At 35.3% G+C, this 17,299-nt stretch overlaps 1 protein-coding gene across 2 annotated transcripts in view; it reads right to left on the bottom strand.

Annotated features, from left to right (window-relative positions):
- Positions 1 to 16,285, bottom strand: part of tnni3k (TNNI3 interacting kinase) — a 32,899-nt gene extending 16,614 nt beyond the window's left edge. The window contains exons 1-21 of one of the 2 annotated variants that reach the window (XM_007887277.2): positions 16,121 to 16,285; positions 15,816 to 15,924; positions 15,022 to 15,107; positions 14,726 to 14,823; positions 13,842 to 13,952; positions 13,131 to 13,229; positions 12,211 to 12,349; positions 11,078 to 11,222; positions 10,893 to 10,997; positions 10,657 to 10,751; positions 10,197 to 10,346; positions 8,551 to 8,637; positions 8,280 to 8,336; positions 7,070 to 7,162; positions 6,903 to 6,960; positions 6,529 to 6,723; positions 6,102 to 6,206; positions 4,679 to 4,731; positions 4,424 to 4,476; positions 3,605 to 3,737; positions 2,956 to 3,065 (exon numbers count right to left, since the gene is read on the bottom strand). In XM_007887277.2, coding sequence (XP_007885468.1) covers positions 2,956 to 3,065; positions 3,605 to 3,737; positions 4,424 to 4,476; positions 4,679 to 4,731; positions 6,102 to 6,206; positions 6,529 to 6,723; positions 6,903 to 6,960; positions 7,070 to 7,162; positions 8,280 to 8,336; positions 8,551 to 8,637; positions 10,197 to 10,346; positions 10,657 to 10,751; positions 10,893 to 10,997; positions 11,078 to 11,222; positions 12,211 to 12,349; positions 13,131 to 13,229; positions 13,842 to 13,952; positions 14,726 to 14,823; positions 15,022 to 15,107; positions 15,816 to 15,924; positions 16,121 to 16,160 — 2,121 coding nt within the window. In that variant the 5' untranslated portion in view covers positions 16,161 to 16,285. The remainder of the gene's footprint in view (positions 1 to 2,955; positions 3,066 to 3,604; positions 3,738 to 4,423; positions 4,477 to 4,678; positions 4,732 to 6,101; positions 6,207 to 6,528; positions 6,724 to 6,902; positions 6,961 to 7,069; positions 7,163 to 8,279; positions 8,337 to 8,550; positions 8,638 to 10,196; positions 10,347 to 10,656; positions 10,752 to 10,892; positions 10,998 to 11,077; positions 11,223 to 12,210; positions 12,350 to 13,130; positions 13,230 to 13,841; positions 13,953 to 14,725; positions 14,824 to 15,021; positions 15,108 to 15,815; positions 15,925 to 16,120) is intronic. The other variant, XM_007887279.2, reaches the window with a different exon arrangement.
- Positions 16,286 to 17,299: the final 1,014 nt, after the last annotated feature.

Genomic DNA, 17,299 nt, shown 5'->3' with positions numbered 1-17,299 from the left:
CACACACTGATGTCAGCTATTGCATTCATTGTTTTCATTGTAAAGCAAGTTGATTGTGAGGAGCCATTTGCACAAACTGTATTCCACCTTCACACTGTTATGATTATAAGATTGAGCAAAACAGGTACATTTCCTAGGCATCTTCACAATACTAGAAATTACAGCCATCATGCTCATTCCTTCCTTCTGTAAAAGCCTAAAAAGTGACTGTTAGCATCACAGCTAAGCCAGAATCTCTCCTCATCTGATCCAGATAGGCTTTTCTGCAGGATCAGTGGAGAGCTATCATGAGTCCGGCTGAATTTCATTTCCTTAGCTCATGGTGCACTGAAGCCAATTGTAGCAATATCTCCTAAATGACACGCCTACTGTGGTGAGATCAGCACAGATCAGACTCTGAACATGTGATATTCCTTATCTGCATTGCGGATGTCACCCAGTTCTATCTTTCTGCTTCCACCCTCAACTCCAGGACCACTGCTGTCCTGACAGACTGCCTGTCGGACATCAAGTCCTGGATGAGCGCAAATTTCCTACAGTTGAATGTGAACAAGACTGAGGCCCTCCTGATTGGCTCGGCCAGCGCCTCAGCACCTCAGGCTCTGGCAGCATCAACCTTCATGGTTGCACACTTCAACTCACCAAGCCAGTCAGGAACCTAGGTGTCTTGTTCGACCCTCAACTGTCTTTTCTTACCCACATCCAAGCCATGACCTGCTCTGCCTTCGCTCACTTCCATAACATTGCCCGATTCTGCGACTACCTCACCCCTCAGACAGCTGAAACTTTTGTTTATGCCTTCATCACCTCCAGGCTCGACTATGCAAGCTCCCTGCTTGTCGGCCTTCCCAACTCCTGCAGCCCGTGTCCTCTCCTGAACCAAACTGCGTGACCCCATCTCCCCCATTCTCGCCCAATTCCATTGGCTCCCTATCCTTCAGTGGATCCAATTCAAGATCCTGGTGCTCACCTACAAAGCTCCCCATGGCCTCGCCCCACCTCCTAACCCCCTCCAATCCGGCCTGCTCCACGTCCCCCAACCCACCCCCCCCACCATTGGCGGGAGAGCCTTCAGCCATTCTGCCCCCAACCTCTGGAATTCCATCCCCCAATCACTCTGCCTCACCCCCTCCTTAGCCTCCTTCAAGTCCTGCCTCAAGACCCTCCTCTTCGACCATGCCATTGGTCACCCCCCTTCCCCTCCCCTCCCTTATCCAGCCCTGCCCCTAGCTCGGGTCTGAAATGCTGTACACTGTCCAGCACCTTGGGACATCCTCTCAAGGTGAAAGGCGCCATACAAATGTAACCTTGTTGTTGTTGTTTAATAACATGATTTGCTGTATGTGTCCATTAGCAGAGCACCTTCTCTTTTCATAAATTACAATTTCTGCTAGAAGCAATTTAGCTCACTTATGTATCTCATATCTTTAAAATTGTACTGGAATCGGAAGAACAAATTGAGATCCTCAAGTAGCCAGCAAAATTCTAATAACTGGGCCACAAATATTAAGTAATGTTAAGTAATTCAAAGTAGTAACAACAGCTCTCACAAATTGGTAACTACACAAGGTCGTGGAAACACACAGTTTCTTTTCACCTAAAGTAGCTATTTGCAGGTTAAATTTGACTCTTTTTAAACTGTTTTATAGAAAACTGCCATAATTCTTTATAATTTAAATTACATGGATCATTTCTGTACTAATTGAGATGGGGAGGAGGGAGGCAAGGTCTGTGGAGCAAACATTAGGATGTTCCTTAAGATTGAATTCTTGTTGNAAAAAATTATATTGCAGAATTCTGCATTGAATCATTCTCTCTTTTTCCTACATCTTAAAAGTGCAAAATATTTAATAGAGAAACCGTTGTTTACACCAACATTTTATCAGTATTTTAAAAACAATGTATTTCCAGTTTTGATGAACCTTATACTTTCATAAAAAAGTGAATAACTTAAAATGTATAGTCAGATTTTTTTTTAAATGAATGCTTTGCCTGCAACAAGATAATTTTAATAAAACAGATAACATTAATTTTATTATGGATAGTATTCCTTTCAAGAACTAATAGCATTTAAGATTCAGAGGAAGAAATGTGTTATTTCTATCAAAGAGCTAATAAGAGTGCTTGGATATGCACTACTGCATGATGAAAGTCTTCATTTATTCCATTTTTGGACTCTCAGGCAGTACACACTTTTTCATAAAAATAACCTCTGGAACTCCCTCACTCTATCCCTCCATCTTGTCCATTATCTATTTGTCTTTAAATCTTCGCTTAAAACCTGCTTCTTTGAACATGCATACGGTCAATTCCTCTTGTCCACTTCCTTGCTCAAGGTCCGACCACCTCATTGACAAGAACTCCGAAACAATTTCCTGCATGAAGGATGTTATATAAATGCAAGTTGTTGTTAATGTAAGAGGAGAGAGAGCTGAGACTAGACATTGTCAATAAACTGGTAACTCTGAGTTTTCAAGCCTTTCTTTCAATGCAAGATTATACTGAGATATGGACAAATAGAGTCGAGCTTTTCCACTTTACTCAACAGGGTGTGTTTTCACAGATTATATTTTGGAGTGGTTGGGAATTGATGTGTGCTATTCATATTAGATATGCATTCTATAATGCAAGAGCACTGTACTACTGACTGACCTTAGCAAACATCATATAAACCTAGAATACACTTCACGTTTGCATTTTTCAGTGCATATTTCTAAGAAAACCTGAGGCTCGAGGTGGAATTATTCAAGTTTAAACTTGCAATATATCTAGTTCACCCCACACCTAATCTTTGCAATAAATCCTACACATACTTTTAAAAAATGAGCATTTAACCACAAATGCCAGGACTCAACAGAATGAAATGAGGACTGTGCATTAGGCAAGGAGATTCGCGAGCTTCATTGCTCCAAGCAATATAAATTATAAATAGACCTTTTACAATGGTTCACTCACCTCTGGGCATGCATTCCAACCTCTCATTAATAGTGATGATATGGGTTTGGGTATGGAATATCCAACTGGGGGTCGGATGTGATGGTAAGCCATATCTGCGGCAGCAGCAGCTAAATTTAACAAAGGACGTTGGATGAATTAAACTGAGAGACTAAAGTGGCATTACAAGAAATATATTTGGATCTGATAATATTGAAACTACATCCAATGGTCATAGCAAATAAAGATACGAACAGTATTATAAATATCATCCAATTAGGTCATCTCATTTACCTTTGTAACTTGGTAGTATATCTTTATAATTTCTTCCCTTTGACAAATTGACTGACAAAATGACTTGTGTTCAACAGTGAAGTTGATTCAAATAAACCAGATCAAAGGTAAGGTGTTTCAACTGTTCTGGTATCTGTATGTACATACCAGCTACATAGATGACTGAAAAACTTTAGTAAATATCTTTTAATGTATTTCTTTAAATAAATCAATCACAAGTATAACCAAAAGTAATCTTTTTTAAAATTTGTACAGGTATCTCCAATTCAAGTTAAAAATAAAAGCATTGTTTCACAGAGGATAAGAGGAACTATTGATTTCAAACTGATAACGCAAAAGTACAGGCCTGGTTGGATATTAATACATTGTGTCTTACCTGGTTTGAGATGAGCAAATGGAATTTCACCTGTTAGTAATTCCCAGAGGCATAAAGCATAACTGAAAACATCAGCTTTTATGGTGTAACGAGTGCACTGTGTAAACACCTCAGGGGCCATCCAGCGGAGGTTCTGTGTAGCAAGCACAAGTTTCATTCTGCCACAGTCTTCTAAACCAAAAGGTAACTGGTTTGCAATTGTCATTTTTAACATGACTTAACTATGATAAATTACTCAATGCTTTGTGTTGCTTCTACCCAAGGCACTCATTACAGATAGCAATGTTTTAAAACTAACTGTATGCTTAGTCATGTTTCTCAATGCCAGACCCTTTTGTTTTTCTTATTTACAAGTGATGTTTGTAGGCTTAGCCATTTAAGGATTTTGCCACTTGGGTATTAATGTGTGTCATAATCATTAGAGGAACACAGATAGTAGTCCCAAAAAAGGATCCCAATGCTAAATGCATACCTATATTACAGAACATTTAAAACATCTATAATTTTTTATCCATTTTTACTTGATGAGCAGGCAATATTGGTAATTGTGCTGGTATGTGTGTGTATGTTTGGGATTAATTAAGCATAAAATACAAGGGTCACTTTTGGCAAGTTGTAAAAAAATGAAAAAGTATAGGAAATAAAAAATAAAACTGAAATAAAATGTGAAAGGAAAAACACTCCAAGGGAGTGTAAGGATTTTATTTAACTCTGGCTGTGTGCATTAGTGCAAACTTAACACACCTCAAGCAAGAGAATAGAAACATTTATCTACTCCCAAGCTCACATACATTCTGAACATTAGAATGTTTTACTTACCCCTGGCTGTTTTGTCATGTTATCTTCATCCATAGATAGAAGAAATCTAGATTCTGAAAATATAAAAAAGCTTTTCAACATTTTGTGTTGTAAATTGTTTAATATATATCAACATTTAAGATTCACAGTAATAATATTTTACCTGCCAGGAGTACCCTTATAAATTTAATATACTGCACTTCAGTCATCTTTGGATTAAATCCATCAACACAGATACATTTAATCCTAACTTGAATAGTACATAGAATATCAAACCTCCAAAATCAGCAACCACAGCATGGCCATCTTCATACAGCAATATGTTATGACTGTCAGTTTGAAGAAAGGAAGAAATGTTATTCTCAGTGCAATGTGCTAAAAAATTCCTCGTATCATTTAGTTTTTTTATATAAATATTACTTTATGCGGCTGTTGTACTATTGGCACTGGTGTGATATCATTTGGCAGGTGTGTTGACAGCATACAATAAATACACTTCCATCAAGGAAAACATAACTCTATTAGGTGTACATTAGTTATTTTCTAATGTTATTGGTGTATATTAGTTATTTTCTATTAGTGTTATTATTTCAAACTTCAACAAGAATTCAAACAGTCCACAGATTGAAAGACTTTTAACATTTCAGTTTCAAAAGGTGGCTTTGCATTGGCTTTGGTTCTATCCTGGAAACGCACTGAATCAAATGTGAGTTGAACAAAGTTAAACTGGGGTTATAATTACTTTATGGCAAGAAAACAACTTTGCCGTATGGAGACACTATTCCTGTACATAGACAGTACTTTTATTTTTATGTGCTTATAAAAAGGCAACAATTCTGACATGTAGAAATTTAAATGTGGGTGTAAATAATTTTACGGTACATATCTGCTACTTTTCATTTATCTAAGGCCACTCGGATATAAAACGAAACACAGAATTTTATTTAAGAATTTTATTTAACAATAAAAAGTAATATTGACTGGTAGATTCTCAATTCTAAATGTACTTTTAAAGAATCCAAAATGAGAAAGAAAATGATAAAATATTAACAAAATTGTTTTATTTGATCAGAAAGCATAGAAAATAAATCACAGGAAAAGACCGTGGACAAGAGGTGCGACAATAAAAACGTGGATAACCAATAAGTGCTGCATGTGTTTATTCAGATTCAGATGCTTGTTTATTGATGGATGAGAGTTTAGATCTGTTACATTCGTTTGTGCCTCTGTAGTTGCTATGAGAAAGCTTGTTCAATTCTGTTGAGTGTACGCTAGTATTAACATGAACATAATTGGAGGAGGGCAAAAATTGGAGGAGGACACAAATTTCAGACAGATGAGATGAATTGAGAGTTCTGAGTGAAATAATACTGGGCGACGCCAATGCTAAAGGTTCCTTTGCATCTCCTTAATTCATGGATTGGCTACAGCCAAAAGACAACTTGACCCTAAAATTCTCTAATTTGCTACAAAATCTATTCATATCGGGCCTGCCACAATGAATCCTCAGATTCCTGGATAGGCTTTAGCCATCAGAACTGATAAGAACACTTTATAAGGTGATGACAGTGTGTCACATATTTCAGTTTTTAACTTTCTAAAGCAGGGTTTAACAAGTACACAGCTATGGTGAATGGCCACACATTAAATACCAGCTCTACAACATCCAAATAAATTTAATATATCGAGATTGACATACCTGTTGAGATCTCGATGGATAATTGGCTGAGTCAGATTATGAAGGTACTCCATACCTTTAGCCACATCAATAGCAATGATCAATTTTGATTGCAGATCAATAATCCTAAGGGTTGAAGAATGTTAAATATTATGCGAAGCAAAAAAAGGATCTAAACTAGGTGGAATCTGCAGCAAATAATGTGATTTACTGGACAATATAAGGCCTGAAATATAAAGTATGGAAATATACTCTATAGGCTGGTATTCACAGTCCTATTGTAGCATCTTATTATTCCACTCTTATAAATAATATTAATAATAAATATTGTATGCATGGGACAATGTCTTTAAAAAAAATCTTTTGGGGAAAAAAGTAGCTTCTGCTAATTTAAGGCACCGTCTTATTTTAAAAGAATGACTAAAACATTGGAAAATGGGAACACTACCTCTTTTGTTCATGTAATAGAGAGAACAGAGATCCTCCAGAGACGTATTGAGTTACTATAGCAAATTGACTTGGATCATCCAAGCAGGCACCAACAAATTGAATGACACAGGGATGGTTGAGGCGGCAAAGAATGGAGACCTCCCGACAGAACATATCAACATCAGACTTGGAACAATACGTGTTGGCTCGATATCTAACAAAATGTGAAGAAATTCAATAAATTGCGCAGAGCAATCAATGAAATTACCACTAAATAAACAAAACAAGGCTGTGTGAATCAATAGTCACAATAAAAAATGCAGACACAATAGTAAAAATTACTTGTGCTCTTTTGAAATGTTATGTCAGTTATCAAAAGATTCTAAACCTCACCTTTTAATTGCTACAATTTTATTTCTGCATCTTCCTCTGTACACTTTTCCAAAAGAGCCTAAGTATTTTGGAGGTGGGAAAAAAAAATCATTAATGTCAGACTGTTCTTTGTCATTTTAAAAATCAAACTTTCTACTATGGACTTATTGAAAGTCTTCCATTTTTACCTGATCCTATAATTTCATGAAACTCGATGTCTGAAAGTTGAAGGTGGAATTGAGAAGGAAGACCGGCTCTCAAAAGAAGAACATCAGATTTTTCTGTAAGAAAATTAGCAGAGCAGGTAATGTGATGCTGGTGTTATATTATATCTTATATAACAATACTATATTACTCAAACGTCAATTTATCTATTTCAACTTAACCATATAGTCAGTAGCAATAATTTTACATCTGAAATCTAAAGTTAAACAACGATTTATTGAAGCCATATTTCACTGCTTCAAAGTTCGAATTGTATATTGAGCAAGGCATAGGTTACAAAGTTGAAACACAATTTATATGGCATATATTTGGAAGGTTTGAAATTGCTACATTTTGTGGTGGCACAAGAGAGAAGGATTGAAGCTCTGTAAACATGACTCTTCAATTGGTGTATTACTGATACAGAAGAGTCCTGAAGCTCAGTGGTTAGAGCGCTTGCCTTGCAAGCTAGAGAACTGGGTTCGATTCCTGGCAGGGTGAAATGTTGGGCAAGTTTCCTTACGCCTCTGTTTACCTAGTAGGAATCTGGTTGTTATTTGATTGGTGGGTCACTTTTCCAGAGATAATAATCCCTCAAAAAAAATCAAAAAACAATAATAATTTGGTCACTCAATCCATGACTGTTTTTGGGACAGTGCTGTGCGCAATTAATTGGCCGCCCACAAATATACAGTCAATTCACTTTACAGTATATTCTGTGAAGCGCTTCGATACGTCTAGAAGACGTGTAAAGCGCTATATCAAATTCAAGGATTATTATTACTGTTATTTTGACCATGGCATAGCAAGGGAAGCTTGTTTAACATTGCTGGCTTTTGCTCAGGGAGTGAAAAGCAAAGGTGAGTCATTTTGACTGATGCCTGGAATTGGTGAGGTTCTAATTGTTAAAATTAATTTTTAATCGTGCTTTACTTTAAGCAAAAAAAGCACACTCATGCAAATTAGTGTACATGTAAAATATTTTACTGCATTTCATCTGCAAGAAAGAAATGGCTCTGAATCAGCATTACAGTTATATGAATTAAGTACATAACAATATCTCCTTTCTTCAAAGTTTGTCATTTTATGGAATTATGGTGTTGACCCAATTGAAATTGATGAACACATTATTTTTGATTTATCTCCCATAACAAATCTCATCAATTTGACTTGTAGAGTAATGCTTTTTGTCACCTTTGGTCATGCTTTTGATCTTTCCAAGTGGTGAGGGAACAGAGACATATGAACCATCTGTAAGAGAAACATCAAAGTTAAAGATTAACATTGATTTTACTTAAATCTAATTATCTTTATTCATGGCTCAGAAGTATGTAAAATACATTAAAATCCAATTAAAATTGTTATTAACATTACTGATCCTTATCACAATAAATCATCTCATGAAATGCAATTAATTGCCACCCACTGTTATCTAAAGGCTAGAAAAACAAACTCATGGATTTACCTCCACCTGGCTGAGAATATTCATTGCAAGGAGATTCATCTTGAGGTCTTTTATAATGTTTAAGCAAAGTTACTATCGCATCATGGCCTGGAAAAGGAATATAACATATGCACACTTCAGATTGCAAGCAATATACCTGCTTAAATCATTACATATGTTTTATATCTAAATATTACGGTGCTCTCAAACAATAACAACTTGCATTTATATAGTGCCTCTCACACAGGGTAGCATCCCAGAGAGCTTGAAAATAATATTTAGGATCTTATTGACTACCTTTTCAAAGTTTTATGTGTTATCGGTAACAAATATTGAAATCTTGAAACCCTATATTGTGCTCTAAGACACTGTCCTACATGAAGGGCAGTATATAAATATCAAGTTGTTGTATAAATTCAACTTCCACTCTTAACTGAATTCTAAATGAGAGGAAGTGGATGATGCAGGTGAGTTGGAACACTTATCCTGGTGCCTACAGTCTGAAGCAGATCAAACAGATGTAATGAACTTCTTCTTTCTCTGAAAAACCTTCCGAGTCCAAAGCAAAATTGGATTAGTCAATCTTAAACCAGCTCATGAATAAGTGTTTGCAGAAAAATCGTTTAAGGAGCAGAGTGACCTTTAAAACCAGATCTATAATAGCGCTTTAATAACAGTTCTTAAAACCACTTAAATTATTTATAACTGCTGAGTAACAGGCTAATCATATTATATATAGTGTCATGGTGAATCTAAACATAATTTTCAAGCAGAAACCTGAACAAAAACCTAACTGAAAAGCACCATGGAGGATTGTTCTGTCCCTTGCTCCATATGAGGTAGAATAACTCTCAATAGAAAATTAGTTGATCTATCCTTCTGTATTTCTAAATAACTTAATGCAATTTTGAATTATAAATAACATTTCATTAGAAATTTCAAATAAATTATTTTTGGAGTGTACAGAGATAAATCCTGCTAACAGCAAAATGAGCAGAGCAATGCTTAGCTCACAGCAACCAATTCACTGCGCGGAGTGCAGAAAGGACAATAGCTCCCTTCGAAGTTACTTTATTCCAATAAGAGCTAAATGGAAAACACATAGGTTGCAAACATTCGCAGCCGACCTACAACAGAATCGTTCAAAAATAAATAAGCAGGCAAACATTTATTTTGTTTTGGACCTTTGAAGTAAACATTCTCACATTTGAGCACATGGTGAATTGTATTATTAAACTAATTTCCTATTTGTGAGAATAGAACAAGACCTGGTGTTATTTCAGCTTTAAGTTATACAATAGTTAGCCTTCTATTGATTTTTTGGGGTGGTTATTCTTTCTGCTGGCTGATCGCAACTTCTAAGTCTATGATTTAGCCAGCTTTTTGCTTTCAAATGTTTTCTCATTTTGATAAAAGGCTCCAAGAGTCAAACAAAAGGTCAGAACAAAACATCAGCTGCCAAATAGCCTTTGCAGACATTTAGAACTTTGATTTTTTTCTTAAAAAAACTTTGTTATACATATATGTATAGATATCTATAGCAAATTTGTGAGCAAATTTGTTAGATGATCAGAGTTTCAGGCGCAAAAGAGAATTTGCAAATAGTGCATTGACTTCTGGTTTACAGATGCCATATTTTCGACTTCATTGTGTGTTAACTCATGCACCTTTCTCATAGGCCCACATCAGACAGGTTTGCTCATCCTTTTCACCGCTGGAACGACTAGGATCAGTGGCTACCAAATTCATATCAGCTCCGTTGTCTAATAAGAATTGTACAAGACGAATGTGGCCATGGTAGCAGGCACTGTGAAGACCTGATGATAAAGCAACAGTTCATTAATGTTTATCCATATCACAAAAAAAATTCTATATATTTAATCCCACTATTGGGACTGGATGCTAAATGAGAATAGGCCAGGAAAGTGCAATTTTTTTATTCCTAGCAGTCAACAAATGGAGGAAAAGGAAGGTGAGGAAGATACTGCAAAGTGACATTTCTACAATTACAAAAACATGTATCACAAACAAGATTATTTTCTTCCCTATTTCCATTCTACAATCTCCTAAACTACACACTGTATTCAACTGAGAGGAGATACTGGACAGAACCCCTTCACATCTTACCTGTATGTCCATCCCTTCCTTGGTGATTTATGCTCATGACATTTTGAGTGAGGAGAAACTTCACAAGTTCAAGATTTTTCCCATAAGTACAGGCACTGGAACCAAAAGTTGTTTCGTAAATGACAATATGACAATTATAGCTCAGCTATATTATTCGGTATGTAAAACAAATTATGGAAATGCAGTAGATGTCTTTTACAGATCCCCTCTCATACACTTCATTATATATTGCTAACCTGTGAAAAGCTGTTTCACTGAAGATATTTTCTTTTGTGAAGCTTTCTGTCCCCGATAGCTGAATCAGCTCTTTAACAACATCCAATTTACCATTGTAACAAGCCCTACGGAACAAAGGCAAGATTGCTTATTAGTACTGAATTTGAGTACACTACCAACAGACATAATTAAACTGCTAACTTACAGGTGTAGAGGTGTATCTCCATAGATATTCACTCCATGAGGCTGTACGTCAAAGTTGCCTTGTAAGAGGTACTTCACAATTTCATGATGACCAAATCGGCAAGAGAAATGAATGGGTGCGTGGTCTTCATTGTCCTGAGCATTCACTGATACATCATAAAATAACAATTAATTACTAATTTAGTTTTGTCTGTTGCTAGCAATTAACAATAACTTATAATAATTAAATATATAGCAAAAGAAGCTTATAAGAATTAAATTAAACATGTACTGCTGTTAAAAAATGCTACAGTGACACAGTGGAAAAAAATACCAGTGAATGGCACCACCACTTTAAGTGAAGGCTTGATCTGATCTACTCCACTGATTGGGGGGAAATGTCAAGTAACGACAGAGTATTTTCCAAAAGAAAGGAGATAAAATTAGAGAGGAAGGTGTTTCCAGCCCCCTCTTTCATGTTTGCCAGCGTTTGCCTCAGAAGTACTAAAAACAATTTCTTTAAACTATATCGTAAATAAAGGCTGTTTGAAAACTATATGGGGTGCAGAGATTTGGAAAGTTCATTTGGCACCGTTAAGGATGAAATACATTTAACAAAATACTTGCCAATGCTAAAAAAAGTGGATTGAATTACTTGTAATTGAATAGAATGAGACCAGTTATAGTATCAGTTAAAGAAAAAAATAGAGTCATGAATATTCATACCTCTCAGAATGGCAATGATCAAGAAATTTACGAGAGAAGCTGGGCAGTCTTGTGTCAATACACTTACATGAAATTCAAATGTTGCACTTTGAACTCTTTGTTTTAGTTTTTGTCATGCAAATGAATAATAATGTCTTAATTTCCATTTGATGTTTTGTAATTTATCAGCATGGTGTTTAATATGATCTAAGGCAATTTAATAAAAGATGTGATGCACCAAAATATGCAAGAAAACACTTGTTATAAGACATATCCATTGGGATGTTGTAGAAAGCTCGAGATCAGTTATAGAGAACTTCTGTGCTACATCCTAACACCAGATTCCATGCATAAGGGGCCACATTAGATAACACTCTTAATATAACATAAATCATCTCATGGACCTGCACAACTGTACATTCAAAATTAAATAAATCTGTGATATCTCACCATCTGCTTTGCTGTCCTCTGCCAGCAATAGTTTGACAATGTTAAGAAACCCTTTTGCACAGGCTAAATGTAGTGGTCTGTCTCCTACCTCTCCACTGGCATTTACATCTGCTCCAAACTTCAACTGCAGCTTGGTCAACTGAAACACACACACACATAATTGTGATACACAATGAAAAGTACTTTATGTTCAATGATCACAGCTCAAACATGTGCAAAAACCATAAAATGGGTGATGTTCCTCTTGTTAGCAATTTTAATGCCAATTTATAAACCTATAGAGAATAGAGATCTAAGCATTAGAATTTTCCATTCGTCAGTAACTTTACCTTTGAGGATTACAATGATGTTTCCGTTGATATATATTAAAATGGTGGTAAAGCTTTCCAGCTAGTGAGACAGAAGAACAAATTAAGAATAAGCTTTTCAGTCCAGCAAGCCTCAAAGCGCTTGACAGAATATACTGTAAAGTGAATGGACTGTATATTTGAAAGTGTGAATTCAATTTAGTTTAATCATCCTCAATTCATGAATATTTATCCAGTTTTATATTAGGAGCGAATCTAAAACATGGGATGTAAAGGGCAAAATCAGCAGGAGAATAACACCAAGACATTTGCTGCGATTGTGTTGTGAAGCATCTGAGAAGATGGATAAAGACTATAATTCCAGTAAATGGAACATTTCAAGAGAGCGTGTCATTACTTGAGAGTGGCATTAACTAATTCAACAAAACTATGCTCCACAAATAATGAAATATGAAACCACATGAATACACAATAATGAGCATGATTTCTCTAGAATTCTGCCTTTGTTAAAGATGTAAAATCTGTGTTTGGTCGTTCTTAATTAGATAGTCATTTATCTGTTTTTATCTTTGTCATTTATCTTTGATGATTTTAAATTAGCTGGTGCTTTACCTGTTCATGACCATAGTAAGCAGCAATATGTAAAGGAGTAAAGAAGACAGCATCCTGCACGTTGACATATGCTCCGTGTTGCAATAGGATGTCAACAGCCTGTGGGAAGTAACAGAAATGTAGAATAGCATAAAAAACAGAGGTGTCGAAGCTGAACTCCACTGCACATCTCTTTCAGAAGATAATGTTGCTTTCCACACAAACACATGAAATGCAGCTTTCCCTAACATCATCATATATTAATGAAGCAGTTTTTCTTTCTTATTGTGAACACCATGAAAAAATAACTATGCTGTTCCTCTCTAGAACTTTTTAGATTCACAAATAAGCATAATTTAGAAGATAAATAATGTGCAGCGAAAGACAAAAAGGAAATATTCTGTCAAATGTAATTTTAAAACCAAAAAAGATGTTAGTGTTGCACTCTAAAATGAAATAGGTTAGACACTTTGAGGGAAAATAAATGTTTTAAAGAATATATATAGAACCACAAGGAGACATATGACCGAAACATTCATTATTTACAAAAACAACATTGAAACTTGTTATTGTTGAAAGAACTTCACTATCAATTATCTTGTAAAATCGTGTTAGAGGAGGAAAAATAAAGGGGAATAAACACAATGTGACCAGATATAAATTATAAGTTTGTTGTAATTTGCAGATTGTGTCATATAATTTTCTGTTTCTTGTTACAAACAAATGTCTTACCTCATTATGGCCAGCAATAGTTGCAATGTGAAGGGCTGTGAGAGCACCATAGCCAACCTGCTGGATATCAGCTCCACCATGCAACAAGGCGGTTATCAGTTCTGCATTGGCCTGAAGTTAAATTAAATTATCAACAGTAACTCTTTTTCCATTCATCTCCTTCTCCGCAAAGCAACCATATCTCACAGGTGTCAGTGCTGAAATGACTTTGTCTCACAAGCTTGAGGGATCTATAACTTATGAGTAGTACCGACGCAAATGAGTTAATAAAGTCTTTGGCCCGAGTGAAAGAAAATCAGTAGCACAATACAATACCATGGTTTGTGCTCTGTTGTTTGGCTTCACATTTGCTCTGGAGTGTCGCCTTTTTTTTCATAAAAAAGGCAGTAGAATGTAAGGCAGATATTATAATTAGCACATGTTCTGAACATTTTTATATTATTTCACTTCTCAAAATCCACTGAAACCGATTATAATTTAATTTGCTTTCAGTTACATACATATCAAGTTGTATGGGCTACTGTTGTGTCATGGATTATAAGAACAAGCTTTCCATCCTCCCTAAACCGTATATTATTAAATGAATTATGCATTCCAGCATTTCAACAGTCTATCTCTCCAATTCACATTCGTGGTTGGGGTGCATGGAATTCTCGGTGTGATTTGGATACACTTAATTTTGGTGATGGGTTTCCGCACATGTCAGGCAACTGGCTGATCAAGAAAAAAAGTATCTAACATTATAAAAATCTTGTTTAATTACTCTGGAACAAATAAATCATGATAATAATAATAGTGCTACTACTACTAATAATAATTATAATGAAGATATTCATATACATGATGAAGTCTTCATCTGACTGACAGTGGTTTCTCATACTCACCTTGAAAACAGCTAGATGGAGAGCAGTGAATCCACTTCTTGTCAGCCTTGATGGTCGTAAGCCCTTTAGCATGAGAGTCCTGACATGCGATTTATTACCTTTTGAAGAATAATTGCATATAGGAAAAGCTGGGAATTGCATGAGCTGCAAAATCAGTCTTTAGGGAAAATGAATGTACAAAGAGAACCTATAATTCTAGTCAACATCATTACAGGCAAATTAATCTGTATTTACCAATTGATTCTAGACTGTTGGAATGGCAGTCCTTTCACAGAGGCCCCTTAATGGCTACTTACCTGCACAAATGCAACAGAGGTGAAGAAGAGACAACCCATTTTCTGTTCTGTAGTTCAAATTGACTTTACCGAAAGCTTCGTCGGAACTGGAGAGTAAAACATTTATTGGGAAAGGAACACAAAGTCACTATTTTTTACTTTGAGACGTTGAGAAGACGTGAAAAGCGCTATATCAAATGCAAGGATTATTATAATTATTATTATTATTATTATTACCACCACATTTCATACTATGGGACCTTTGCTTCAATGTTTTATTTGTGAAAAGTCTGAATTTCAAAACAAAGTAAAAAACTTTGCTTTAACTATAGGAAAGATAGAGCTTTCTTAGTTTCCGATGAGATCACAGCAGTATTATTCAGACACTTTGCTACAGTGTAATCCTTTAAAGTTAGATTTACGTTTGTTTATAAACTCAGATATCTTACTTAACCAGATTTTTAAAAGACCTATTCCTTCTAAAAAAATACACCAGACCTTTCACTGTGATGTGTTCCCTGGCCTTCTTTCTCTAACAGGGCTATTCGAATATATGTTGTATTTTTACCACAGTAATACTGTGCTAACATTGCTAATTGCCAAAAATAAATCCCTAAGATTTTACCTTGTACAGCAGATGTGATAAAACATCTGTATCACAAACTTTGGAATAACAAAAAGCTAAGAATATGTTTTGGAGTTTTACTCCCTAAGAAGCTATTTTATTCAAAATCTTTATAAAATATTATTTGAACACAGATTTTTGAAAAGGTTAACAACTTTGTGCGAAATTTCAAAAACTCAATTTTTTTTACCTGAAGACATGCGTGAGTTCTAGAAGCTCGCTTTCTTTAATACGCAAATCATCCTCCAATCTCTCGATCACCACACCATAAGATTCACTTACTTTCTTCTTCCACTCGTCTAGTTGGTTTGTAAACAAGTAATAATTAAAAGAGTATTACAAAACTGACATAATACATCAGCTGTTCAATACATTTAAATCATTTCTTTGCATGCTTAACACAAAAGAAGGCTATCCCTCCAAAATTAATATTCATAAAGTTAAATGTTCTATCTTTATGTTTCATGAAATTCAGTTGCATAAACATTGCTTTACCAGTGCAGGTCTGGTTTGGCCTAGATTTATAGTTCCCCATTTAGGTTCTTTCTTCTTCAAAATAAGTTTCTTTGTTTGAAGAAGCAGAGGCCTCACTCAGTAACAGTAAAGCGTCCTAGTTCAGTGTTGGTGCTGCTGATAAAACTGGCATCACAGTCTCAGACTAAAAATAGATGCTGTCTTAAACTGGAATGTTGGAATACAATAGCACATCACAACATAGCTAGGCTTGGGATCACGAAAATATAAGATACTCAACTCTTCAGCAATAATTAGTAAAGATACCAAATTAAAAGCATTTAAATTATATGAAAGAGAGGGAAATTAATTTAACCATTATATGTTAAAATCATATAATCACCTATAACTACTCAACCTATGATTTTGATCTCATGGTGTATGTTACATACTGTACCTATTGATTGTACTCCATCAGATACAAAAAAAAGTGTAAACAATGGCTAAAGTAGCAACTATATTACAGTGTTTATAGTAAACGAAATAGGTTAACTTTACAGCCACATACCATTCCTTGTGTGGTGAAGTGAGTTTAGCTTTAACAAAAGGTAAGATACCATGGTTAATCAATGGTGTGATTGATAATTAATTTAGTTATATAAAGTAGCTCGATGACATAACATGTGTACAGAATTAATTTGGTTGGTATCCACAAATCCAACACAATCCTGTGCCATATGATACAATTATTCCTGTTGTACAATGTCATAAAAATGGCATTTGATCCAGGAATAACCTGTGCATGCCACCTATAGGTCAAGTGCTGAAAAATACAGGACAAAAGACTTCACTGCACAGTGGTTGGTCAGAAATCTCAGGGCGAGATGGTGTCTACGTCTATTAGCCCTGAAAGACATACCTTCCCTTTCACACATCCTCAGCATTGTGCAATCTGCAATGTTGCATGTATTCTGTATTCTGCCATGATTTACAAAAGCATTTAAAATTTATACAGCTCAGTAAAAGGTGGGAAATTAAGCCCTCAGTAAAATTACTGTCTAGTTTCAGGCTTTCAATGTTCTATCAAAAGTATTATATGGTTTCAATTGAATTGTTATGTGTGCATCACATTTTCAAAAACATCTATGTTATCAGTATAAATGACCTTTGTACTCCAGTTAAAGATTTTTGGTTATAAATATCTACGATCTGAAAAGCACT

Source organism: Callorhinchus milii, unplaced genomic scaffold, assembly GCF_018977255.1.
Source record: "Callorhinchus milii isolate IMCB2004 unplaced genomic scaffold, IMCB_Cmil_1.0 Scaffold5, whole genome shotgun sequence".
Taxonomy (NCBI): Eukaryota; Metazoa; Chordata; class Chondrichthyes; order Chimaeriformes; family Callorhinchidae; genus Callorhinchus; species Callorhinchus milii.
Note: the sequence above shows the minus strand (reverse complement) of the source record. Positions and strands in the feature narration are given on the sequence as shown.